Source organism: Oryctolagus cuniculus, chromosome 3, assembly GCF_964237555.1.
Source record: "Oryctolagus cuniculus chromosome 3, mOryCun1.1, whole genome shotgun sequence".
Taxonomy (NCBI): Eukaryota; Metazoa; Chordata; class Mammalia; order Lagomorpha; family Leporidae; genus Oryctolagus; species Oryctolagus cuniculus.
Window position 1 is genome coordinate 44,140,047 of NC_091434.1, and position 26,964 is coordinate 44,167,010.

The 26,964-nt window shown below is 38.2% G+C and overlaps 1 protein-coding gene and 1 long non-coding RNA gene across 14 annotated transcripts in view; one reads left to right on the plus strand and one right to left on the minus strand.

Moving 5' to 3' along the window:
* Positions 1-7,741, plus strand: part of HECW2 (HECT, C2 and WW domain containing E3 ubiquitin protein ligase 2) — a 445,235-nt gene extending 437,494 nt beyond the window's left edge. For all 11 annotated transcript variants that reach the window (XM_051849334.2, XM_051849331.2, XM_051849332.2 and 8 more), the window contains one exon: positions 1,254-7,741. In XM_051849334.2, the coding sequence (XP_051705294.1) occupies positions 1,254-1,365 (112 nt within the window). In that variant the 3' untranslated portion in view covers positions 1,366-7,741. The remainder of the gene's footprint in view (positions 1-1,253) is intronic.
* Positions 1-26,964, minus strand: part of LOC103348804 (uncharacterized) — a 46,059-nt gene that overhangs the window by 18,162 nt on the left and 933 nt on the right. For all 3 annotated transcript variants that reach the window (XR_517106.4, XR_007920619.2, XR_007920618.2), the window contains exon 2: positions 26,755-26,794. This is a non-coding gene — a long non-coding RNA (uncharacterized lncRNA). The remainder of the gene's footprint in view (positions 1-26,754; positions 26,795-26,964) is intronic.

Sequence of the window (26,964 nt, forward strand, 5' to 3'; positions counted from 1 at the left end):
TATATATTTGGATATTAATCATGTTTACTTCATAAGTAAAAATGATTTAGAAGAATAAAAATTTAAGAATGTGACTTTGTTGAAATAGTCTAAGTAATCATGGTTTTTGAAATTTCATATTATTTCGGGAGTCGAAATCATGTAGCTCCCACAAACAAGCTGTTGTACATTCAGAATAGAACGTTTCCTATTCCATGTCAAAAGTGCAGATTGGCTTTCTGATAAGATGTGCTATTTGGAGACTGTCATTTCTTATTGTGATTCAGGTGCAAATAACAGGAAAACATATTTTTTTCCTATCTTGGCAAAAGGTGGGGGTATTTCTAAATAATAATACTTAATAGAATGATTTAAATGGTCATTTTTTGCTTTGGGAATTGGGGAGAAAACAGATTATACACAGGATTCAAAGAGATAACAATGGTCTACTGCCAGGCAGAAAAGGCCAGCCATGAAGTTTCCCAAGCTCCAGGCCATAAGGTGGTTCCTCAGGGACACTTATTGCTCTACAGTATAAAATGCAGATTGTCTGAGAGATGACATTTTCATCAATGCCATCTCTGAAAGTGAGTTTTATACACACACACACACACACACACACATTTATTTATTTACAAACAAGTCTTTAAAAAAAAATCTATCACCAAAGAGAAACACAACACCAACCTTAGCTTTGTGACTCTTGGACAACTCAACAAATGGTAACTATACAAAAGTCTTATGTGATACAGCTTTTTGGTGGTTGTGAAAATATAAAGAAAAAATGTATACTATTTTTAATCTGAAAGGCAGAGACAAACAGATTAGACAAAGAGTTCTTCTACCTGCTGATTTACTTCCCAAATGCCTGCAGCAGCCAGGACTGGCCAGGCCAAAGCCAGGAACCTGGAATTCAATCTGGGTTTCCTATATGGGTAGCAAGGACCCAAACACACGAATCATTACCTACTTCCTCCCATGGTGTGAATGAGCATGAAACTGGAATCAGAAATGTAGCTGGGATTTGGATGTGAGTAGCCTAAGCAGCAATTTAACTGACACACCAAACGCCTGCCCCCAAAATATTTTTAAATATTCTATTTCTCTTATAGAAATCAAATTCTGAATTCTAAAAGCCAAATGTTTTTAAAGTTTTTCCAAAACAAATGTGAAAATTGACAACAAATGAATTTGAACAGGAAGATAGACATCCACACACAATTCTCTCTTCACTTGAATTGTTCTAAACTGTGTTTTGCTTCTTCTGTTTGCAGGGCTCATACTTGTTTTAACCGTCTGGATCTGCCCCCATATCCATCCTTTTCCATGCTTTATGAAAAACTCTTGACAGCAGTTGAAGAGACCAGTACCTTTGGACTTGAGTGACCTGGAAGCACAATGCCCAGCTCTTTATGTAATTTCAGCAATTTTGGGAACTGCCCTCTAGAAGAATTACTGAACATTGGTTTCAAGAGTGCGCTTCAATTGGAGTGAAGCTGAGTGCTGTTATATTGCAGGAACATGCGCCCTATCACATTTGAGGACTGGTGATGAGTCTTCTTGCTAGGATTTGGGTGAGCTTGATGCCCAGGGAACAGCCCAACAGTCTTTCAATCAACAGTTCTTGACTGCCAAACTTTTTCCATTTGTTATGTTCCAAGACACAGATGAACCTGTACATGATCAGCTAGTTCCATGATAATTTTTAGGGACTCAGGAGAATCTTGAAACTTACCCTTGAACATGCTTCAAGCCAAACTGGCAGCACTTGGCCCACTCTCCAAATTAGTGCAAGTTATATAATATAATAAAAACAGCTATATTTCATGAAAGTACATTCAGTTAAGCCCTAAGTTATAACAGAATATTCTTTTCTTGCTTATGAGTGCCTGCATGGTGTGCACCATAGGTTTCAGCTTTCATGGGACACGAGTGAAAATGAAACCATCATTATGAGGTAACTTAAAAGATTTGCAATAAGGTGGTCTGTGACAATGTATATGCAAGTGGTATATGTGTAATTATGAGTGAAGACAAACTTATTCAATGAATTACTAATGACAGATTTTATGCTTTATAATGCATGAAAAAATTAAATATAACTAGCAATTAATCACAGCATATCAGGAAAAAGTACACGGTGAGTTCATTTTTTAATAGGTTCATTATATTTATGTTCTTTAAGATGTATATAAGAACCTACCTATTATACTGTATGTATAACCTGTTTCATTTCCATGTTCCACGCTTACTCGGGCATCATACTAGTGTGTATTCTTTTAAGCACTCTCAAGGGAACAAAAGGGCCTTTTATTTTTATAAAGGTTAAAAAACTCCCCGAAATATTTTGCACTGAATGTACCAAAGTTGAGGGATATTACAATATGAGTAACAGCAACTCCATCACTTGACAAGTATAATAGAAAATAGCTTCTAAATCAAACTTTCTTCACAGTGCCATGTCTACCACTACAAGGACTGTGCATCTAAGTAATAATTTTTTAAGACTCACTATATGTGATAGTATGATATGCATTTATTTAAAATGCATTAGACTCTCTTCCATCCATCAGATACTTTACCGGATGGCATTTAATACTGATATTTCGTATTTTCCCCACTGCTTTTTATTTGTACAGCATCATTAAACACTGAGCTCAGTTAGGGAGCCATCAGCAACACTGAGGAGATCAGTTCTCTTTAGTAATAAGAATCCCATTTTCTCTCATCAGTGAAGACATCACGAATTGAAACTCTTAGCACTATATTTCTAAGCCTGCATTTTCACTGATGCATAGTTTTCTTATCAATATCAGGAAACAGTTTTTCTATGGAATCTTTAAAACTGCATGACATCAGTAACCTTATTTCTGCTTAATTTTATGACAGGGTATATCCTGTTTTAATTGCTTTTGGGATTACCCCACCTCATTGTTTATTTCTTAACATATGGCCATAACTAATCAGACGCACAATACAGTGAAGTTAAATTGAGGGTAATAGGATCATTGGATTGACATTCGGTTTTCCAGCCTATGGGTTTACAGGCATTGCTTACACATTTCTTTAAGAATTATGTTTCTAAGTAGCCATGGAATTCCCATTATGGGATGTTGGCAATCTTATATTTTATAGGGGTCATATGCATAGTTTGCTTAGGTGTTTTGTAGGAACTGATTGCTCTCCTGTGGGCTAAATTATGTTTATTATTGGGACCTTCAAGAAGAATGTCACTCATGTTGCATTCCTGCATTAGAGGCAGATATTTCAGTGTAGGGGAATGTTCTGAAGAAGAAAAAAAAGGTTACAGATATCTGGAAATAAAAAGGGGAAGATTTATTGGTATACCATAATTGGGGGAAGACAAAAAAATTTTAACTGGAAATGTTAGTTTGTACTTATTGATCATGAATATAAGTATAATTTAATTTTAAAAACTTTTTACTTGTTTGTATTTTTTCATTATGAAGACAAATACTATAACACACTGACATACTTTTTTTAAAAATCATGTTTCTGATGGCATGTTTGATGTTTCAGAGCTGGTGTTCTCTAAGCAACCGATGTAGATCATTGCATTTATTTCAAAAATACATTGGTAGACTGTGTTACCTTTCATTTGGATTTGAGACACTTTGTTACCATATGCCATATTGCTAGGTAAAAGAGGTTTGAAATAAAATGTATCTCAATAATTTCTAACAAATATATTTCTTTGTTAAGGCAACCAACTTATTCCCAAATAACTGTTCTCTTTAATGTATGCAGACATTCTTAATTAGTATAATCCTCTAGTTGATATTATTCTCTAAATTGGGAATTATCAAAGATGTGCTTAGCATATCAGAACACCATGATAACTTATCTATTATTATTCATTAGTAAAATAAAAGGCAACCAATAACCATATAAAATATTAAATAACATTTCCACAGACAAAATTAGACCTTAATATATTCTATAATTAAAAATACCCATAAATATTTTTATGGACTATGAACCCAGATAACTGGGCTTATTTGCTTTAAGAAAATCACAAGTGCTGATCCTTCCACCATAGACAGTCACAATATTATTCACATATGCAGAACATCTCCTGAGTAAGAGAACAGGCACACCACTGGCATTTACTCTGTGCAGTCACTGTGTCTGAAAACAGAACTACAAGATTCTCAGCCTGCCCTCGAGAAGCTCACAATTGACTAGAGAAGACACCAAAGTTCCAAAAAAGCAGTGTAAGCAAAACTTTGTAAGTTTTACATTGAAAAAGTGAGGAGAACACAGCTTATTCCATGTAGGAGATTCAACGATGGCTTCATCTGTGGGAGATAGAGTGGCAAAAAGTAAATCACATAAATGTAATTTCTGTTGATAACTCATGGCATGTGATAGTGTGCCAATACTTGTCAAATGGTGAAACTTAGGGTGCATTCACACAAGAGGGTTTAAAATGTGTACATAGGAGCTGAAAAGTGAAGGAGCTACTCAACACAAGCATCTTCAAATGATCAAAGCAATGGCAAAAAACAAATCTGATCATTTCCCTCTGTTTCCTTCATCTAAATCACAATGTACCTTTGGTTTTCAATGTGAAATATCCCAGTTGCTGACTCAAAACAACTTCTGGGGTTAAAATATTTCTCTTGTACACAAAATAAATTGATTTTGGTCAGAGGAATGTAGTCACAATTTTTATCATTTAGTAGAAATTCTGTAATCAAAGGAAAATCTGTTTCTCTTGCATAACAATTAGATATGATAAAAATGCATTCCAAAAAAATAACAGCACTTGTATCATCTGTTTGCATAGTACTTGGAGTTTCAGAGTGCTTTCAGGTACATTGACTATTGATTCTCACTTTGTATGATAGAAGTATCAAGTCCCATCTGGGTTGAGGCTAATTTTCAAGAATAGCTGGCAGGATGTTTTAGGACTTTGTAGACAATTCTGTTTAGTCTCGAGAAATGTGAGGACTGGTGTTTGTACCAGTATACTCCATTTTCAGTGCAAAATGCCTTGTCTATCCAAACTCATTTTCCTAAACAAACGCACTTAAATTGTAACACCATCTGAACAGCCTATGAAGAAATTAGTACATTCATGGAAAAAACTCCCCAAAAACTTAATGTTTGCTCTTTATAGTTTGTCATGAGAAATTAAAAACAGGAGGCAAAATTTGGTTGCTTTTGGTAGATTTATATATAGTATGGTAGTTCCATTTTCCCAAATATAATTTGCAAACAAAATAATAGGAAAACAGCACTAATAAGAAGCCTTATTTTATTTTTTTAATTTTAATAAGAATGTATTCAGAAAGGCTGGACAGCTGAATTCCCGTGATATGGATGACAGAACCACAATGCAGGTTCCCTATTCTTCCTTGTAGATCTCATATTCATCCAAATGATTTTTTTCTATCTTTCTGCCCAAATTTTATTTCTGATGTGACCATTTTTAATAGGCTAACATCTTATAATGAAGAATGTTGAGTCCTTCCAATTTTATCTTATTCAGGAAACTGCAGAGGCAAGAAGATGATGCTGTCCCATCGTTAAAAAGGCATCAATAACTCTGCATTATAAAAATGTGCGTAAGAAGAGCTGAGTCCAGTCTCCAAACCTAGTCTGAGTTTGGGCCCTCTTGCTCTGTGTTATCTGCTTTCTGACTTAGTTGATGAGTAACAACACTCTCGATCTTAGCTATCATAATTCCATGAGACCTGAGTTTTAATGAGAATATCACTTCTAATTAAGTGTCTGATTTTGTAAAAACCCATTTCATTTCTGGTTCAATTGTATTCTCTGGATAAATCCGTTTGTCTAGCAGGGAAACAAAGGAATGCCAGAGACACTGAAGCTTTCTGAGTTGCAGCATAAGGCCAACTGCTGCCCATGAAAAGGGGTATAAGAGAAAGGAGTCCTGCAGTTGTGACACTCCCAAGAATGATATGCTAATTACTAGTTAATTGGCAAGATTCAGGAGCACTAATTGCATGACAAGGAGCTGGCACAAAGGATATAATGAGTGTGCGCACTGCCTGTATCACAGCTCTCTGAGCCAGGAGTGGAAGAATGGGGAAGGATAGGAGTGGAGCAGGGGTTGAGGGGTGGGAGGATCATCTCTGGGCATGCTGCTGGGGTATCATCATCATACTTTAGTTTGGTATCTGACTTTGAGGAAAAGAATGCCATGCTGCCTAGTGATGGCACTGCTTGATAATCTGCTTTGTGAGGAATATGCTCATTTTATAAATTCAGTAGGTTCACATTTTCTGTATTGAAAAATGGATTTAGCCCAAAGTGTTAAAGATGCCCATATCTCAATCAAGAGATTTCACAATTTAGGATTCAAATATGTTGGGAATTTTTAATATTGTTACTATTATTGAACACCCAATGTGAAATAAAAGAAAGAGTGCTTTTGTTTCATTATGCTTAATTTGGTTTTTAGCAGATATACTTTGACATTCGAATTTCTTTTGAGACATTTTCATGGTTTCTATTGGTGGTTTAAATGTTCCTTGTTAATCTAGAAAGCAAAATCTTAAGAATGAAGTTAACTGAATTGCAATTGGAGACCTGAAATTAATTGAAACCAAAATATGTTTAGTTAGGTTTTATCTGCGAGGTCATTTATTGGCTTTCCTGATTGAACAATTCAGCAGGATAGGATAGTCCTAGTTGTATGGTTTCTTGGAATCCAATGTATATGTATATGTGCTTTTCAGTCTAGTGGCCTTGGGCAGGTGATCTCTTCCTATTCAACTTTCTTTTAAGATATTACAACCCTAAGGAGTGTTGATAGGCATGTTGTATGATTCAATTTGAATCACCTATTACTGATGCAGGTAAGGAACCATCAGTATACTTCTGGTTACTGTCACCTTCTGTACAAAAGGATGGCTAATGTTTAAGAAATACCTTGGAAAGATTAACCAGGAAACACACAGAACTGAATGTTCTTTTAGGGTCATAATGCTCTAAAAGATGTAATTACAACCTATTTCTCTTTATATAATTAAAATGTGGGGTTGTTAATATGTTGGAAAGTGCATAAGATTACATGTTTTTATAATGGGGATGCAGGCATTCCAAAATAAATGAATAAAAATAATGCATCTCTCTCACCTCTTACTGAAAGTATTACTCTAATTTTATAATAATGCTTACTTTTTAATATCAAGGCTCTGTAAAAAAAAAACACATTTATTTCTAAGACTTCAGTAGAGCACAGGTGGTGTATTTTTTTAAGCCTTTCCATTTCTCTTCAGCAACCCCACTCATTATGTCTGCTATACCATGTAGCACAGTTAATAGCACCATTTCTATTTTGGTTGAGTTGAGTTAAGTTTCATATTTATTCAATGTGACTTTTAATAGATAATAATAATAATAATGGGAGATATTTGCTTTTAGCATTAAGATTATACAGCTCTTATTTCACCTTAGATTTAAATTCATTTTTTTTTCCAAAGCAAATAATGCAGATTGTTGACATCCTAGAAATGTTTCATGTGTATGCTATAGAGGCTAGGTCTCTGACTGGTGGATGAGTTGTTTGTTTTCTGGGAAGTCTGTATTATCCTCACCTGAACCCCTGACTCCTGTGTTGTATTTTTTATGATTCTGAAATGCTTTGAGGGAAAGATATTTTAATGTGTACAATTTGTTTTATTTTCATACTGATCTCTATTTTTGTTTAAAACCATGTTGCATCATGAAATCACTTAATCTAAAATAAATCTTCTTTAAAAAAAATAAAGTATGATTTTGTCATACTTTGGGGAGGAAAAAAAATCTGAGGAGGAGGAAGACAAAAATAAGAGTAAGAGGTTTCAGGGGTCATATGCAACTCTGTAAATACAGGAAGCTCTTTTTTCATGATATTTATAATTAGGAACCTATATTTTTTATCCCTGCAAAAATTATTTTACTGTGTGATAGGCCACCAATTAATGTTACTAGAATGAATTAACACAAATAATAATATCTTAACTCACATAGGTTGGGAATATTTGTTAAGCCATCTTGATCCTATGCTTACTTCATAAGTATATATACCACCACTACTACCCCCACTCATACCAGTTTCCTGCCAAAGTCACATTATCATACAGCTACAGGGACCAGAGAGGTAGATATTTAATGAGAAAACACTGGTTAGGTGTGAGCAACAGAGATGGGCTTTACCTAAAGGAGGAACTCTAATAAGTTGCTCCAGCAGATCCCATCCGCATGAAATTGAGGTACAGTATTGGAAGATCATCTGACTTTTCAAGAGCCATCCAGAAATTCAAATTGTTATGTGATAGTTTCAGATATTTTTAATACAACGTGAACCAAACCAAATAGATCTACAGATTGAATTTGCCTTGTAGGTCATCAATTTGAAACCCTTGATTTAGTCGACATCATCTTTTATAGTTGATTGATAGTATAAATAAATTGATCAGTTAAAGTGTTACTGAGACATGGCAGTTAATAGGAAGAGATAGGGGAAGGGAGGAAGGTAAATATATACCTTGAGGACAATCAGTCACTAAAGGGTTCACTTGAACATGGTCTCTGTTTTCCAGTATTTTCTTTTTTTAAGATTTTATTTTATTTTACTTGAAAGAGTTACACAGAGAGAGGACAGGCAGAGAGAGAGAGAGAGAGAGAGAGAGAGAGAGAGAGGCAGGCCTTCCATTTGCTGGTTCACTCCCCAGATGGCTGCAATGGCCAGAGCTGTGCCGACCCGAAGCCAGGAGCCAGGAGACACTTCTGGGTCTCGTACACGTGTGCAGGCACCCAAGGACTTGGGCCATCTTCTACTGCTTTCCCAGGCCATAGCAGAGAGCTGGATCAGAAGTGGAGCAGCCAGGACTTGAACCTACACCAATATGGGATGCTGGCACTGCAGGCAGGGGCTTTACCCTCTATGCTACAGCGCTGGTCCCTCCCAGTATTTTCTGAAAACCAGCTATATTAATTCAAGTGAATTAAGAGGAACACTGTCAAGAGTTCATGGAAGAGATGTGCCATAAAACTCAGTATTATTTATTTTAGATTGGAAATTAAACATATGAAATGAGAGCAGGAAAAGCAGAAGATTCATCTCCTGTACCTGACCAAAGTCTGACATTGTTATTGAAGGCAAGAGCAAGATACTGTATCCAAGGCACTGGCTTCCTGGTTTTTGAATTACAACATTCCTTCTATACCCTTTGATTTCAATGTGCTTTTATTATGATAAAAAAAATCTACCTCATTATGATCATTTAATGTAAACCTTCAGCCCACTAAATCAGTGAATGTTTAATAATGCATAATTCCCACCACCCACCATCCCAGGAGTCTTTCATGCTGAGTTTTTTTTTTTTTTTTCTATTTCACCCTTAAGCCATGAAGTAGAAAAAAAGCCTTTAATCTTTTAATCAAGGAATATTTTCTCATCAAACTTTTCTCTTTTTTCTTGCTCAAAAATGTTTACCTATTAATGAGTTCTTTTTCTTTCTATATATATATATACATATAGATACTTCACTAATGTTACACTTGCCAACCAAAATGAACTTTGAAATCACAAGAATAAATTAAAATGAGAACATCCAATTAAAATATAATACTTATATTGATACATATGAGTTTCACATACTTTATTTGGCCTATTATTTAAGATTTCTTATGCAGATAGAACCTCCCAAAAGATTCTTTTTCACTGCTTATTCTTCTAGAAAGGAAAATATAGGAATTTGTGAAAACATAAATCACTAATAAATATTTCTCTGACAATTTATAATAATGTTATAAAATACCACATCTTCAGAAAATGCTTGAGTAGTATAATAACTCATATCTAGGCTGGTATTTAGCTGATATCAGAAAATAGACCCCAAGTTCAAGGTTTGTTGTTGTTTTTTTTTTTTTTTTTTTTTTTTTTTTAATTTAAGAGGCACAGAGAGAGACTGTCAAAGAGAGAGAGCTCCAAACTGCTGGTTCACTCCGCAAATGCCTGCAAAATGAGATGAGAATCAGGAATTCAATCCAGATCCAGGTTTCCCATGTGCATGGTAGGAACTCACCAATTGGAACCATTACCTGCTGCTGCCTCCCACAGTGAACATTAGCAGGAAGCTAGAATTGGGAGCCAGAACTCAAATCCAGGCATTCCAATATGGTATGCAGGCATCCAGACTATTTCTTTCTTAACTGATAAAAATTATGTCATGTTTTCTTCTTATTACAAAAATCAAAATACAAACTAGTATGTAGCATCCTGCCTTGTTTAAAAATACACACTTATTTATGGAAGTCTACAGAAGAAAAAAAAAAACACCAAAAACCCTAATGTTAACACTAAAATGTCAGCAGTGGTTATCTCTATCCAAACCAGTATCTTAACCACTAGATGAAAAGCCCATCCCATTTATTTATTTTTATTCAAAAGACAGAAATGTGCACACACACAATTACAATTTTTGAAACGTGTCATGACACTGCCAACATATATCTCTCTTTGCCTTTACCACCTTCCCCATATCACCTTCACCAAATTAAATTCCTGACTTCAAGGACAAGTAAAGGCCAGTTTTTTCATTGCTATGAGACTTTTGTCCAAATGTTCAGTGCAATCTCTCTAGAATGGGACTAAATCATATGAAGAACACCCTTTGTAGTCAGTAGAGACAGGTCTAAAGAAACCAAGTGCTTTCTAATGTGTTGCCCCAAAATTCTTATCCAGAGACCTAATCCCCTCCATGATAATGTGTAGAGGAAGGGCCTCTGAGAGATGATTAGGGCGGAGCTATCTTGAACGGCATTAGTGCCCTTAAAGAAGAGACCCCAATGTGAGAACACAGGGAAAAGACAGCCAGGAAGCTGGCCTTCACTAGACACCCACGGTTCACAGCCTGGATCTTGAGCTTCTAAGCCTTAAGAACTGTGAGAAATAAATTTATATTATTTATAAGCTGCCCCATCTGATTTTCTGTTACAGCAACCTGAAGAGACTAACATACCAAGAGGCCAAGAGTTTTCCTATATCTTTTTCTTCTTAAGTCTATATTAGAGCTAGACATTCTGTATCACTTATTTTAAAGGAAAGACAAATCCCAGGGAGAAAAAGCTAGCCAAGGAAGAGGAGTAAGAGAGACAGGCAGAGTGGACAGTGAGAGAGAGAGAGACAGAGAGAAAGGTCTTCCTTTGCTGTTGGTTCACCCTCCAATGGCCGCCGCGGCCAGCGCGCTGCGGCCGGCGCAGAGCCAGGGACTTATCCTGGTCTCCCATGGGGTGCAGGGCCCAAGCACTTGGGCCATCCTCCACTGCACTCCCTGGCCACAGCAGAGAGCTGGCCTGGAAGAGGGGCAACCGGGACAGAATCCGGCGCCCCGACCAGGACTAGAACCTGGTGTGCCGGCGCCGCAAGGCAGAGGATTAGCCAAGTGAGCCGCAGCGCCGGCCAAGAGAATGTATTTCTAATACTAAGAGTAGAGCTGGTGCGCATTACGCACCCCAAGTCTTTTCAGGGCAGATAAGTCCTGCCTGAAAACAATTCCTGTCTTTCCAATGGATCTAGAAAAATGGGAGAGCCCCAGTGTGAAGTGTTCATGTCACTGGCTAATGCCCGAATACCTCAGAAGTCTACAGTGACTCATTTCTATTTCAAGACCCCAAACAGCTCCTGATATTCTTCAAAGTTGTCTTTCAGGTTTCCAGTCTCATTTCATCAAGAGATGCAATCTCCAGCCACCCTGGACTGGTCCAGACCCTACTGTAAGGGCAACGCCTGTACAGGTGGGTCAAAAAGTATCCAAATGTCATCATATGCTCAATTTTAATACTGAAATCTCCACCCAAGGAGGAGCTTAATCCCTCTTACCTAACAGCAATTTTTCTGGTGCGTGTTTCTGAACTGTGCCTTCGTGGACTTGTACCCACACCATAGGCAATAACAAGAACTTATCCTTCTACTTACTCATTTCCCTCTAAAATAAAAGATACAAAAAGATACATGTTTCTCCAATCACAGAGTCAAAGTTTTGGACATTATTCACCACGGCCTCCTTATTTGCTGTAAATAACTTACTTTGTGTGACAACACTTGGTGGGCTTCTTAGAATTTGCCAGGAAGTGGGGCCCCAATTTTGGGTGGGTAAAATCATACTCTTCTAAGCTGGGTACCTTCTCTTACCTTCTAGTTTCATGACTTAGAAAACTAAGAGAAACTTAATAAAATCCAAAAAGAGAACAAACCATGAGTCTGGATTCCGAAAGCTGGCTGATCCAGAATAATATTTCTTCTTGGGGATTGAGTAGGAAAGAATGGAAAAGAACTATTTCCTGAGGCCCAATTCTATTACTGATTGATTGGCTTCCCAGAACAAAACAAACAAGAATATTAAGCCATTTTTAACTGTTGGCTAATAAACTATTCACCAATTACTGCTAATTTACTCTACTTTCAATTAGGAATCCATGTTGGCATTTCTTAAACTTTCTATCAAATAATCAATAATGATAGAGTTCCCTTCAAATACAGAGAAGTAGGTTGAATACTACTAATACAAAATTGCATGCATGTTTCATTTATTTAAGTAAATTTTGCATATATCAAACTTAGTCTCAATTTGAACATAAGGAGTTTTTCACCTTCAGTTTTAATAACAACTGGTTCCTATGCCCCTCAATTATTGAACGCATGTGGTGACCCACCAAGATGCCATTTTGTTCCTTGGCCAGGGACATGTGTATACATTGGTTTCAAAAGCAAAGTCTGTATCATCAGACCCTTTCTCACACAACACTACTGATGATTTGGAGCCAAAATGTTTGGGTTTGTGTTCTCTCATACGCAATTAACCTGTCTGTTACATCAATCATAATGTTTAAGGAGGAATGAAGATAACAGGCTATCTGAATCTCAGAACCAAGCAGGAATACCAGTAGTGTTGCGGGTGGGTATATGTACATATGTTTTCTAATTTACTATGTAGTGTAGGTGTGAGGAGGTTATATGAGTACACATTAGTGTTTCCTAAGTAACTTTAGCTTGTCCTCAGATAAGGACTTTAGTGAAAACATAAAATCAATTTCAAAAATTAACCCTATCATTTGAAGAAATGACTGATTCTAGAAAAATTACAAAATGAACCTGGAGCATCTTGTAGTGCCAGAAATAAGAAAGTGATTTTTAAAAAATTAGAGGATAGGTGTTGTGGTACAGCATGCTAAACCACTGCTTAGGACTCCCACATCCAACATCAGAGTGCCTGGGTTTGAGCTCCACATCTACTTCTGATCCTTGTTCTTGCTAATGCACATCCTGGGAGACGACATATAATGGCTCAAATACTTAGGTCCCTGCCACCCATATGGAGACTCAAGTGGAGTTCCTAGCTCCTGGCTTTGAGCTGGTCCAACCCTGGCTGTTGCAGACAGTTAGGAAGTGAACCAGCAGATGGAAGACAGTCCTCTCTGTTGCTCACTCTCTTTCTTTTTGCCACTCTGCTTTTCAAATAAATTTTTTGAAATATGATAAAAATGTTAGACATACCAAGAGAACCCACTCCAGAACAAACTAAGAGCTTCAGTGGCCAAGGCTTGAAATATTTGAGCAACAAAATAAATAGTATTAGATTATAACATAAAATATGAACATACCATTTAAATTCATACTGATTATGAATCATTAATTATTATTACATAAAAAGAAGTCAAACTTTACACATATATGAGGAGAATAATCTCAGAATAAATAGCTGCCCTTTTAAGTAAATCTTACCAATAATCAGGTTAGACTCTACTACTTACAGACCAACAGTCCTGACCACTGCATTCTATAAAACATGAAGCACCGTGTCTGTTACAAAGACGATTCTCAAAATATGATGACTATAGTGGCAATTTTGATATCTGACCTGCTAGTGAAGAGAGCCGTCCCTTACCTAACCCCCAAGAGAATCCCATTCTGGTGTTCAAACATGTGCTGAGTCTGGCCAAACACATGAGCCTCATTTTCTTAAGATACTAGAAGCCAGGGAGTAGAATTATGTCAGCTTTATCTAAGGACCATAAATAAGCTCTTAATCGTCCCTTTTCTGAAGGTTCATGTCCCATGATAAGGCACCAATGTACAGTTTACAGAGGCAAGACCGACCTGTAACACAGTGGGCTAAAATTAAAAGGACTGATGGCATCAGTGGTGTCAAGAATATGGAATGATGGGAATTCTCTGCATTGCTAGTGAGAGTGTAAATTGATGTGACCACTTTAAAAAGCTGTTTTTCAGCACAGACTAAAGCCAGACATATGCTTAACTATGACCAGAAACTTCACAACAGAGTGTGCACCCAACAGAAATGAGTGTTTATGTTGCCAAAAACACATGTTCAAGAATTTCCATAGCACTTTTATTAATAATCTAGAAATAATACAAATGTTCACCCATAGTAGAATAAATAAGATGGTGATTATAGTAATATATCAAAATATAATTCAGTGATATAAAAGAATAAATAACCAGGGTAAGCACTGTGGTAGAACAGTTGTGGTACAAGTTGCTCCTTAGGCTCTCACATCTCTTATCAGTGTGCCACTTCAAATCCTGGAATCTTTGCTGATGCATCCTGGGCAAGATGATGGCTCAAGTGCTTGGGGCCCTAATACTCACGTGGGAGACCTGGATGGAGCTCTGGGCTCCTGGCTTTGGCCTGGACCAGTCCTGACTATTCTGGGCATCCAGTGATTTAACCAGCAGATAAAAGATTGATTCTCATTCTCTGTATCTTTCAAGTAAATGAAAATAAAAACTAATACTGTCCGTAAGTCTCATAGACAATAGCCGAACACAAATCAGCACTTTGTAAAATTCCATCTATGTGAAGCTTTTTGAAAAGTTTATTTTATTTGAAAGGCAGTGCAATGGAGGGGTAGAAGGTTAGGCAGAGAGAGAGAGAAATCTTCCATCCACTGATTTACTTCCCAAATGCCTGTGACAGCCAGGGCTGGGCCATACCAAAGCCAGAAGCCAGAAACTCCATTCAGGGCGCCCACATGGATGGCAGAGATCCAAGCCCTTGGGGAATTATTTGCTGCCTTCTCAGAATGTGCATTAGCAGGAAACTGGATTGGAAGCAGAAATGGAACTCAAACTCAGGCACTCAGATAACCTGCTGAGCCACAATGCCCCTGTGTGAAGTTTTTGTTTGTTTGTTTGTTTGTTTGACAGGCAGAGTGGATAGTGAGAGAGACAGAGAGAAAGGTCTTCCTTTTGCCGTTGGTTCACCCTCCAATGGCCGCCACGGCTGGCGTGATGCGGCTGGCGCACCGTGCTGATCCAATGGCAGGAGCCAGGTCTTCTCCTGGTCTCCCATGGGGCGCAGGGCCCAAGCATTTGGGCCATCCTGCACTGCCTTCCCGGGTCACAGCAGAGAGCTGGCCTGGAAGAGGGGCAACCGGGACAGAATCTGGCGCCCCGACCGGGACTAGAACCCAGTGTGCCGGCGCTGCTAGGTGGAGGATTAGCCTATTGAGCTGCGGTGCCGGCCCTGTGTGAAGTTTTAAAACAGGCAAGAGGAGCCTGTCATGACGGACATCGAAGTTAAAATAGTGGTTGTCTTGGACATACTGACTGGGAAAAAATGCAAAGAAATACATAAGAGGCTAAAATTGCCCTATTTCTTGATTTGGATGATGGTTACAAGAGGGTATACATACAAGTATTTTAAGTTTACTAATTGTACACTTAAAATATGAACACTTCTTGTATATAAGTTATAAATCAGTTAAAGAAAAACATTCTTAAATAAATTTGCTTTTTAAGAAAAAAGCAACAACAAAAAGCATGGCCTTGACATATGACAAATTAGCTTCATATACTAGCTGTGCCACTTATTTATTGTGTAAACTTGGGCAACCTTAGTCTCTTTTTTCATATGCAAAATAGGGATACTTCCCCTCTCATGTAGTGTTTATGTTAAATAAAATTATATAAATCTAGCATATTGCTCTGCACTTGGCAAGTGTTCAGTAGATGCTACTTCCCTTTATCCCTTTGTCCTGGTGGATTAGCTTAGTAGTTCCTGTGTATTGTCTTTGGGAAACCACCAGGTTTCAGGTTCTAAATGTAGTGAGAAGTGACATTTCTACCGGAGCACAAAAAGATCCTTAACAGTTGGCCAAGTCATCTATTTCCTCAGATATTTTTGGGATCTTCTAGGAATGATTCATCTGCCCGTCCATGCATCCATCCATAAATCTGTTCATCCATCCATTCATCCAGTCAACATTTATTAAGTTGTTACTTTTGGGCCAGGTGCCATAAATGCTGGGAAAACACTGTTCAATAAAACTGCCTGGTTCCTGCCTTTGGGGACTTTACAATCTCACATGAAAGACAGGCAATAAACAAATAAATCCATGATCACTAATTAAGATTAAAAAATAAAAAAAAAACAGGGAGTCACAATGGGCCAAGAAAAAGACCTGTCAGAGAATGTGACATTTAAGATGAGAAGTGAAGGTGGAAGAATAGTCAGTCCCTGGAAGAGAAGAGGGAAGGTTACACAGTATTCTACCATGGCAGTCCTGTAAACATTAAAAATAATTAGTCTACATGAAAAACAGAATCACTGCCAAGGAGAAATTCTTCTCAGATATGAACATTGTAATATCTATTCTACTCTTCAGGAGAACTTTTGGTCTACTTCTTGTTCCTTGGGAGTTTTACAGCCAGAAAAATGGGTATCCACTACACTAATCAAACTTGATTATATAGTGTGTTACAGAGATGGGACATTATGGGAAATAGAAAAGGAGAACAGGTAACCTGATTGCAGTGCAGTATACTGAAAAGGACATGGGATTTATAGTCTGAGTTCAATTTCTATCCCTTCTTATGAGCTATAAGGCCTTAGGCAAGTCATTCAAATGCTTTGAACCTGAGTTTTTTCATCTGAGAAATGGGAATAATGATGGTTACCCCTAGGTTATGTTCCAAGAATGAAGTGAAATAAAATATACATAGCATCTTGCATGAAACAAGCATTGCCATACTCTGTTTAGAACATTTCCATCTGCCATTCACCACAAAACCATTAATTCATTGTACTCTTATTTACATTGTCTGACTATGGAAATGCCAACTTGAAAACAAGTACTTTCCTTTCTCTAAATTATCTTCCTCTAATTTTGTCTGTTGATTTGAAATTTTTAGCTCAGTGCTAAATGTGACTACTTTCAGGTAATAAATCATTCTTGATTTTCCTAAATCTCCATCTAAAACCTCTTCAGGAAACCCAGGGCAAGTGGCTAGGAATGAAAGAGGCCCAGCCAGTTGGGAGATGGGAACACTGACTTTTGGGGTGATAGCGCTGTACTCAGCTGCAGATAAGACAGCTGTGGAGCTCAGCATGGTTTGCCATCTGGACTTTGGGTCCTCCTGATAAACTGCATTTTCCATTACTCCGCATTATCCATGGCTGATCTGTCATAGCATAGCTTATAAGGAAGTGTTTCAGTAAAGAGTGGTGAGAGAGGAGAGAAAGCAGGTCAGATGTTTTTGCTCTCTTTGTAGTCCTTCTATTAGAGGTAGCCTAAAAAGGGTCTACAGTCTGCAGCTGTAGACTAAGCCATGATGTCTGATGGGCAAGTCACTTTGGCAGTCCCTTTTCTCATCTATAAAATGGGGTAACACTAGCCTTGTTGCAGTAATCTTAGGATTGTTGAAGCTTGGATAAAAAACTACATGTGAAAGCTTATAATAACTGTAAAATGCTGTATAGATTTCAAGTGCTATTAATTAATATTAAAATATTTTATGCCATTTTCAGCATGCACAGCTGGCCTAGAAGCTTTTAGACCTATTCAGGATGGAGCTATAAGATGGGGATTTTTCTAGGTCAATGAGTAATGGAAAGTTTCTCAAAGGTATTGCCTATTTTTACTTTGAAAGAGAAACTTTAGGATTAATAGTTGAGGAGAACTCAAGGGCTGGAAGATTAACAGAAAATAAAATATTACACAAACTTGGCCTATTCTAATAATTTGTTTAATTTGGGGAGCAAATATAAATGTTCTGTTCACCTAGATTAAACTGAACAGGGCTCACTGAAGTAATAGGCCTGATTAAATCTTTATTTCTGCTATTTCCTGTTCTTGCCAGGAAGAGAAAAAAAAAATACCATGGGTGACAGACAGGAAGAAATAAAGTCAAATGATTTTATGCCTATGCAGCTTTTCTCAAGTATGCCAAAACAATCATCTTTACTCAAAAACCTCATATTTTAAAGGATGCACCCCTAATTTAGGCTTGCAAGAAATAGATTATCATTGGTTATTACATGGACTGTTTTTTAATTTCTCTAGGAGAGATGTGCTGATTTATGCTTTTCTGCTCAATTCTACTATATACAAGCCTTCTTCTGAGACACAGACCAGATTCCAGAACCCCTAAACATAAACCCAACAATCAAAGATTACAAGAAGAAGCAATGGGTTGCTTACCTTATTCGTTTTCCCTAAATTATCTCAAGACACAACTTCTAGGAATACTTCATCTGTGATAGCATTTCAATTGTAGAGCATGCTTTTTCTACCCCAAATTAATTGTAAGTCCTTAATAATTTGAGTTAGAATGAAATGGGAAGATCTGAAGAGCCTAACTGCCCCACACACATTTTACTTTTGATGTCCAGGAAAAAGGAAACTAGAATAAAAATACTTTTAAAAATTGACTTGTAAAATTGTGGAAGGCAGAATCTTTCCAGGGCCAAGCAGTTCCAACAGCAAAGCATTATATTTTATAGATCACATTAAATAATAATCAAAAGTAACCTAATAGAAACCAGTTCCAAAATCCTTTCTTGATGATTTGGTACATTTGAAATCTAGTGTGCTTTTCATGCCTTTCTTAAGCACTCTATAAAACAAGATACTCTCACAAGAATTGGAACATGACTATTTTGATTGCCTCAGACTTGAGATGATGTTTAATAAACTAAGTACATGGCATGGCATCACCAGCCATTTTCTTCAGAGCCTTTTGCACATTTTACAGAAACTGTATAGTGGGGAAGTAGCACAATGAAAATCTTACACTGTGCTAGTTGAAAGTTGGATCAGAATTCCAAAGTCTAGGTAAAGGTTTATGACAAGAGTAAGTAGAATGCCAACACTTTTTTTCACCTTTCAAAAATATAAAATGTTTAATTAATTAAACAGTTTATTTTACATTGTCTTTCCTTCAGTCATAGTTTATTTATCGAATTTCAAAAGGCTCATGGTATAAATGAGAACAGGATATATAACTACAGAGAAACCACTTTTAATTTTAATTAATTAATTTAGTTATTTATTAAAAGGGCACACTGACAGAGAATGAGTGAGAGACAGAGAGGGAGAGAGATCTTCCATCAGCTGCTTCACTCCTCAAATGCCCAGAACAGCTTGGTTTGGGAAAAGCAACAGAAGATAGCCTAAGTGCTTGGGCCCCTGCTACCCACATAGGATACCTGGATAAATCTGGCTACTGGCTTCAACCTAGCCCAGCCCCAGCCATTGCTGCCATCTGGGAAGTGAACCAGAGGATGGAAGATCTCTTCCTCTCTCTGTCTTTCCCTCTCTCTGTAAATCTGACATTCAAATAAATTTGAAAATAAATAAATAAATTTATTTGAAAGGCAGAGTGATGGGGGGAGGGAGATATATCTCCCATCTTCTGGTTCACTCCCCAAATGCCCACAACAGCCAGGGCTGGGTCAGGCCAAAGCCAGGAGTTGGAACTCCATCTGGGTCTCCCAAATGGATGGCAGGGTCCAAATACTTTAGCCATCATCCTCTGCCTCCCAGGTGCATTAAAGGAAGCTGGATTAGAAGTGGAGTAGCTGGAAAGCAGGGGGAAAAAAAGAAGGAAGAGGAGAATGAGGAGGAAGAGGAAGGGGTGGAAGAGAAGCAGAAGAGTAATAGTAGTGTAGTAATAGTAGTAATAGTAGCAGCAGCTATAATTTGAACTGGCACTAGATAAAAGATGCAGTCATAAGGCTAGTGCTGTGGTGTAGTGGGTAAAGCCACCGCCTGCAGTGCTGGCATCCCATATGGGTGCTGGTTCAAATCCCAGCTGCTCCACTTCTGATACAGCTCCCTGCTAATAGCATTGAAAAAGTAAAGGAATATGGTCCAAGTGGTTGGGCCTCTGCATCCAAGTGGGAGACCTGGAAGAAGCTCTTGGCTCCTAGCTTTGGCCCAGCCTAGCCCCAACTGTTGTGGCCATTTGAGCAGTGAATCAACAGATGGAAGATCTCTCTCTCTCTCTCTCTCTGCCTTTCTGTAACTCTATCTTTCAAATAAATCTTGAAAGAAAGAAAGAAAGAGAGAGAGAGGAGAGTGGGAGAGAGAGAGATGGAGGCATTCTAAGAGCTGGCTTAACCTACTAAGCCACCACATCTGCCCCCTACCCCTGCTGAAGAACTTTTTTTCCCCATACTATTTGAAAATAGCTGAACTCTTTGCATAGAGTTAATCTTATGTGTATAAAGGTAATTGAAAATAGATCTTAGTAAATCTAAGATCTATAAGATCTAAGTAAAATAAGAATGGGAATAGGAAAGAGGAAGAAGAAGGGTAGGAGTGTGGGTGGGAGGGATGGTACTGTGGGAAGAATCACTATGGTCCTAAAGTTGTATTTATGAAATGCATGTTTATATACCTTAAATAAAAGTTTTCTGGGATGAAAAATAAAAATATTCTTGTGTGGATGGCATTGTGGCATAGTGGGTTAAGCTGCCAACTGCAAAACCAGCATTCCATATTGGCACCGGTTCATGGCCTGGCTGCCCTACTTCCAATCCAGCTCCCTGCTAATGTGCCTGGGAAAATCAGCATAAGATGGCCCAAGTCCTTGGGACCCTGCAACAACATAGGAGACCCAGATAAAGCTCTTGGCTCCTGACTTCGGCCTGGGCTAGCCCCAGTCATTGCAGCCATTTGGGGAGTGAACGAGTGGATGGAAGATATCTCTCTCTGTGTATCTCCCTCTCTCTAACTTTTCCTTTCAAATAAATAAAAAATCCTTTTAAAAAAGTTTAAAATTTTTAAATTAAAAAATATATACTTATAAAGTTATTTTAACAAGTAAGCAATTTGGGAATGACAGGTGTAAGAGGAAACAAAATAATTTTTAGAATGAAACAGGGACTCAATGGATTAAGGTGAATTAAACACAAGAAATTGTCCTCCTTTATTAGTAGCTGCAATTATTAAATATCCACAGTAAAGAACCAGTTAATGCTGGCCCCACTAGTTACTGCTTGGGATACTGTAGGCAGACACACAAAAAATCTTCCAAATATTCATGGAAAATGAATTTTATGAAAAAAAACTCTTCATGAATTTCAAAATTTTTACATGAAATACACATCTTTTAATTCCATTTTCCCACAAACTTAAAAGTACCATTGTATAAATTTTATGTCCCTGATTTTTCTTATTTTTAATGGAGAAAAATACAGTACTTTAACTCACAAGAGTGTTGGGATTAAATGAATTAACTGAAAAGGCACATTTAGAAAATTACTAGGCTCATTATATGAGCTGTTATCACTGTGTACACAATTGGGCAAGTATTCTATTATCTCCATTTTGCAGATAAAAAAAAATAGAGGCATGAGATTTTCTAGCCTGTTCAAGGTTTGAACATCTAGTAAATAACAGAATCATACTTAGATCTGTGACCTTTCAGGAGTTTCTGAACAGCTCTGAACTCTTTCTATAAAAATGAAGCTCTAAAAAGCTGTTGTATAAACCTAAGATACTAAAACAGTTCAAGGATGGTCTGAATACTCTCAATGTTGGACACTGTAACAACCAGTAACACTACCATTTACCATATTACCACAAGTTTTATAACATGAAATAATTCAATTAGTGGGGTAAACTGACCTTCTCAATGCTCAGCTTGCTACCCTAAGGGAGATGAGGCAAAGATCACTCCTACAGGGGAGTTGGTAGGGGTTAAAATTTAGCTTTGCCTTATCTATACCTATCACTGCCTGTTTTAAGAAGACTCACTCGGTGAAGGGTTCCTGAAGCCTCCCTATTTCTACCTTCGTGAGCTCTGGTGAATATGATACCAGGTCATGTTTCATGGTATATTAAGCTGGTAGAGGAAGTTTCTTAGGAAAGTGAAAACGGAGGAGATTGGTTGGGGGAGAGCTGGTAGGCATTATCTTTTCAACTCAAATAAATGGCAATTTTACACCCTATATTTCTTAGCTCCATTCAACATCTAGTTCCCTTTAGACACTAGTGACTAATTTCTTTATCTTACACAGCCTCCTGAACGTTACCACTTCTTAACCTTAGAGCTTCATTTTGAAGTTGTTGCTCCCACCAGGAAAATTCTGCAATGGAAGGCAGTTACTTCCTTCTCTCTTTTCTTTACCAGTAACTTTACCATATTTTTCCCCCAATGATTCCTCCTAGGATGAATAAGTTTGTTTGTTTGTTTGTTTTTGACAGGCAGAGTTAGACAGTGAGAGAGAGACAGAGAGAAAGGTCTTCCTTCTGTTGGTTCATCCCCCAAATGGCTGCTACAGCTGGCACGCTGCGCCGATCCGAAGCCAGAAGCCAGGTGCTTCCTCCTGGTCTCCCATGCGGGTGCAGGGCCCAAGGACTTGGGCCATCCTGCACTGCCTTCCCGAGCCGCAGCAGAGAGCTGGACTGGAAGAGGAGCAACCGGGACAGAATCCGGAGCCCCAACTGGCACTAGAACCCAGGGTGTTGGCACTGCAGGTGGAGGATTAGCCTAGTGAGCCGTGGCACTGGCCAGGATGAATAAGCTTTGAGGGAAATTATTAGTATCCAATAAAGTCATTTGACAAATATTACATAAGGCCTATTATTAAGCATTTTGCTTATTGCTGGGTTCGGTTGTGATCCAGTCATATTCAGTCCTTCTCCTTTAGAATCCTGTAGACTCCTGGTAAATAACAGCAGCTTACACAAAACATGAATAAGATGAATTTGCTCTTGTTGGACACTGCATTGTATACACTATCATATTTAAATCTCATCAACATGGCTATTAATATAGTTCAATTTTGCAGACGAGAAAAACCGAAGATCGCTCAAAGCCACTCGAGTCATACAAGGAATAGGCCAAATTGGGACTTGACTGCAGGTCTGTCAGATGCTAGCTTAACCACACATAGATCCTCTCTGTGTCACACACAATTTCTCACGAGATAGGACCTTAGGGCCCAGCATATTAGTAGCTGAAGTACAAACAATCTACTATTTTGCTAAAGATTCTAGTGAATATTTTGGTTTGCAAATGTAAAGGATTCTGTGAAGCTCAACCTTAAACAAATTATGGCAGAGAGCTGAGAAAGGACATCTGCAGACAGAAAACTGTGGCCGGATGCTCTGCGGGTGGGTAAGACAGACGTGCAGTCAGGTGACTTCAAGAAGAGGAAGCAGTGACAAGTTGAGGTAGGAGGCACTGACAGAATCAGCCACCTGGACCCCAAACCACAGTGGAAGGAGGTTATCTTAAACATTGTAAGCACTTTTATCAGATTATACAGATGTAATTAGGATATAAGCTTGCTTTCCTTTGCCCATATGATTGAAGTGATTATTTAAATGAATTTAAAAATCTTTTTTCCCAAAGTATGTCTGATTTATGTATTTATTCGTTTATTTGAAAGGTAGAGTTACAGAGAGGCAGAGGAAAAGAGACAAAGAGAGAGGTCTTCCATCCGCTGGTTCACTTCCCAAATGGCCACAACGGCCGAGCTGGGCCTATCTGAAGCCAGGAACCAGGAGCAACTTCCAAGTCTCCCTCACGGGTGCAGGGGCCCTTCTACTGCATTCCCAAGCCATAGCAGAGAGCTGGATCAGAGTGGAGCAGCTGGTACTGCAACTGGTACCCATACAGGGATGCCGGTATTGCAGCTGATGGCTTTACCTGCTATGCCATAGCACCTGGCCCAATATGTCTGATTTAAAGAGGTAGAAATTATCTCAGGATTAAAAGTCAGGAGCTCTAAATTATTTTTCTGATACACACCAATTAGTTTAGGTGAAGGATCTTTTGCAAGTTTTTTCACATCTCTTATTCTAAATTTCTTCCTTTCTATAACAAGGGAATTGGGCTACTGAACCTTAAGAACTGTTGAAGTTTCAAACTTCTCTGATACTATGATTTATTGGAAACCTATACTGTCTCTAGTACTACATTAAACAACTTGCGGTTTACACATAACTAGAAGGTACATTTCTAAGACTTTTAACGTATGTTATCAATATAGTGGCCACATGTGGCCATGGAACACTTGAAATGTACTTTGCATGACTGAATTTTAAATTTTATATCATCTTAATTAAATTTAAGAAACTAATACTGCATTCAGTTTTTGAAAACCTTTACTTTTAAACAATTTAAGGATGTGACTCTGCTTTTCTCAATAATAAAATTTTTGAGATCTAAATATAGATCAGATGTTCTTGATGAAAATTTGGTTTCCAAATTAGGGCACGCTATCAGTATAAAATAAACACAAGATTCAAGACAATATAAAAAAGAAAATGTCTCCATAATTTTTATATTGTTTATATGAAGTGGCAATATTTTGGATATATTAGGTTAAATAAAACATATTAATTCAATCTGTTTTTACTTCTCAAAATGTGGTTACAAATGTCTTTGACATTTATTATGAACAGTTTTAGGCATTAAACTCTATAAACTATTGTAGGTGTTTGGATTCGCATACTGGGCTGAGTCAATCATGGGTGTTTTGGAGAAAAGAATTGTGTCACTCTTTAAGGAAGGCACCTGTACCAGTCTGAGTCACTACTCTCATCAGGAAAGACTTGCCTAAATTACCCTTGCTAACAGGGTTTGTTTCAATAGAGTCAGATAATGTGAGGTCTCCAGGAGTCTCTCTGGTTAATGCTCCCCAAATTGGGATGGGCCATAGGCACCGGGGATAAATGTACTGTCATGTCTCCATCTGAGCATATCCAGCACTCTTACCTCCAGAGAGGGGACCCGTTAGGAGGAGCCTATTTCCATTCAGTATGAGTACCTTCTTAAGTGGAGGTCTGAGCCATGCCCTTCCAGAGGCTGTTTGTCCCCTGGTGTCTAACTACTTTTAGCCTGTTCATAGATGTCTGATTTATAGCAGGTAGCAGACAACTATAGACAGTGCTTATTTTGTTCTTTCCACATAAATTAAACTGTATGATCTTGTCATTAAAATTTTTTTTTTTAAAAAATAACTGGTTTTCTCCTGAAGGAGAAAGTTATGAATTTGAGGCCTTCTTTTCTTTGCTAAATTCCATCTTCCTTCTCTGACTCTACAGGGGATAAATGTGGGACCGGGGCAAACCACCTCTCCTGGTCAGTATTTGGTAAGCATGTGGTAACTGACCTGCTGTGAATGCAGAAGGTCACCTCCCCTAGACAGACTATGGCGAGTACTGTGCCATGATCAGAGGGGATCCCCCTCGCTGGTTACAAGTGGTAATTCACTGGGAATGCCTTGGAAAGATCACCCTCCTTAAGCCAGAGTGTGGTAACAACCTGGAGGGTCACTGTGTTGGCTTGCTGGGTTTTCTGTGACAAACACCACAGAGTAGATGGCTTACATGGCAGACATTTGTTTTTCTGCCGTTCTGGAGGCTAGAAGTCCCAGATCAAGGTGTCAGCAGATTCAGTTTTTCTTGAAACAGCTTGGCCTGCAGGTAGATGTCCCTTGGTCTGTATGGACTTTCTCCTAATTTCTTCTCATAATGACAACAGTCATACTGGATTGGGGTCCACCCATATTATCTCATTTTACTTCATTTACCTCTTTAAAGGCCTCATCTCCAAATATGGCTATATTTTGATGTACTGGGAGGGGATTAGTACACAGAAATTGAGTGGGAACAAACGTCAAGCCTTACGTCGCTGGTCAGAAATGTAACACTAAAGGATGATCAATTTAATGGATTGTGTGGTCAAAGGCAATGACCACAGAATGGCAGTCAAGTCACATGGGGATTTCCTACTCAAAGGAATGAGAGCAAGAATATATAGCTTCAATATGATATGAATGAGACCAGGCAAAAGAGGAGGGTTGCAGGGATGTACTGTCTCCTGAATTTTCCTGCAAGCCCTCAGAGTAGGTTCAGTCTCCTTATCAGCAGCAGGAATTTCTTGTTACTCGAGCATCATTGCCAGAGACCAACAAATGTAGCTGAATGTCTATGGAAGAGTGTGATTAGCTCTGGTAGACAACTCTGACATCAGACACAACCATTCACAGCCTGTTTAGGAGCATGACCGAAAGACATGGAACAAATGTAGGCCAAACATCCAGTAATATACAGCAAAGAGGTGACTGGGCAGGGAATGGAAAATAGAAATCAGCCAAGATTTCTGATTTCTGGAGAGAGTTACCTTCTGAGACTTGGAAACTGATGAAAAAGATAATGAAAAGCAGCAGCCAAGGCAGAGGAAAGAAAATGCAAGACATGCTAAGATGCCCCAGGAAGTTTGGTGGCTGAAGCAGAGTCTGTGACTGGGAGGATTGGTTGGAAGTGGTGATGAGGAGAGAAGGGTTTGTGTCCAGGTGTGAAGTGATGTTGGACTGGGTTTATGACAAAGGACAAGGCAGGTTCTGTGTGAGAGGATTACTAACAGCTGGCAATTGGTCAAATGTTGAAATTAAGGAGGTCCACGATTACATAATCACATACACAAAAACCCACCACAGCGATGTACTCCAGACACACCAAGAGGTTACTTACTGGTTGCAGTGCTGGTGCTGAGACCTCTGGCAGGCAGCACCTGTGTTTATGAAAGAAAAGACAAGTACAGTGTCATTGGTTTGCAGACACCTGAAAAGTCAGCTGAGCATGCAACTTCCTTTTTTATTTCCATCCCACCATTAGGCTTCTCCAGTCAGGCCAATTGTTAGCAACAAGAAATTAGACAGATGGAAGTAATCCTCTCCACCT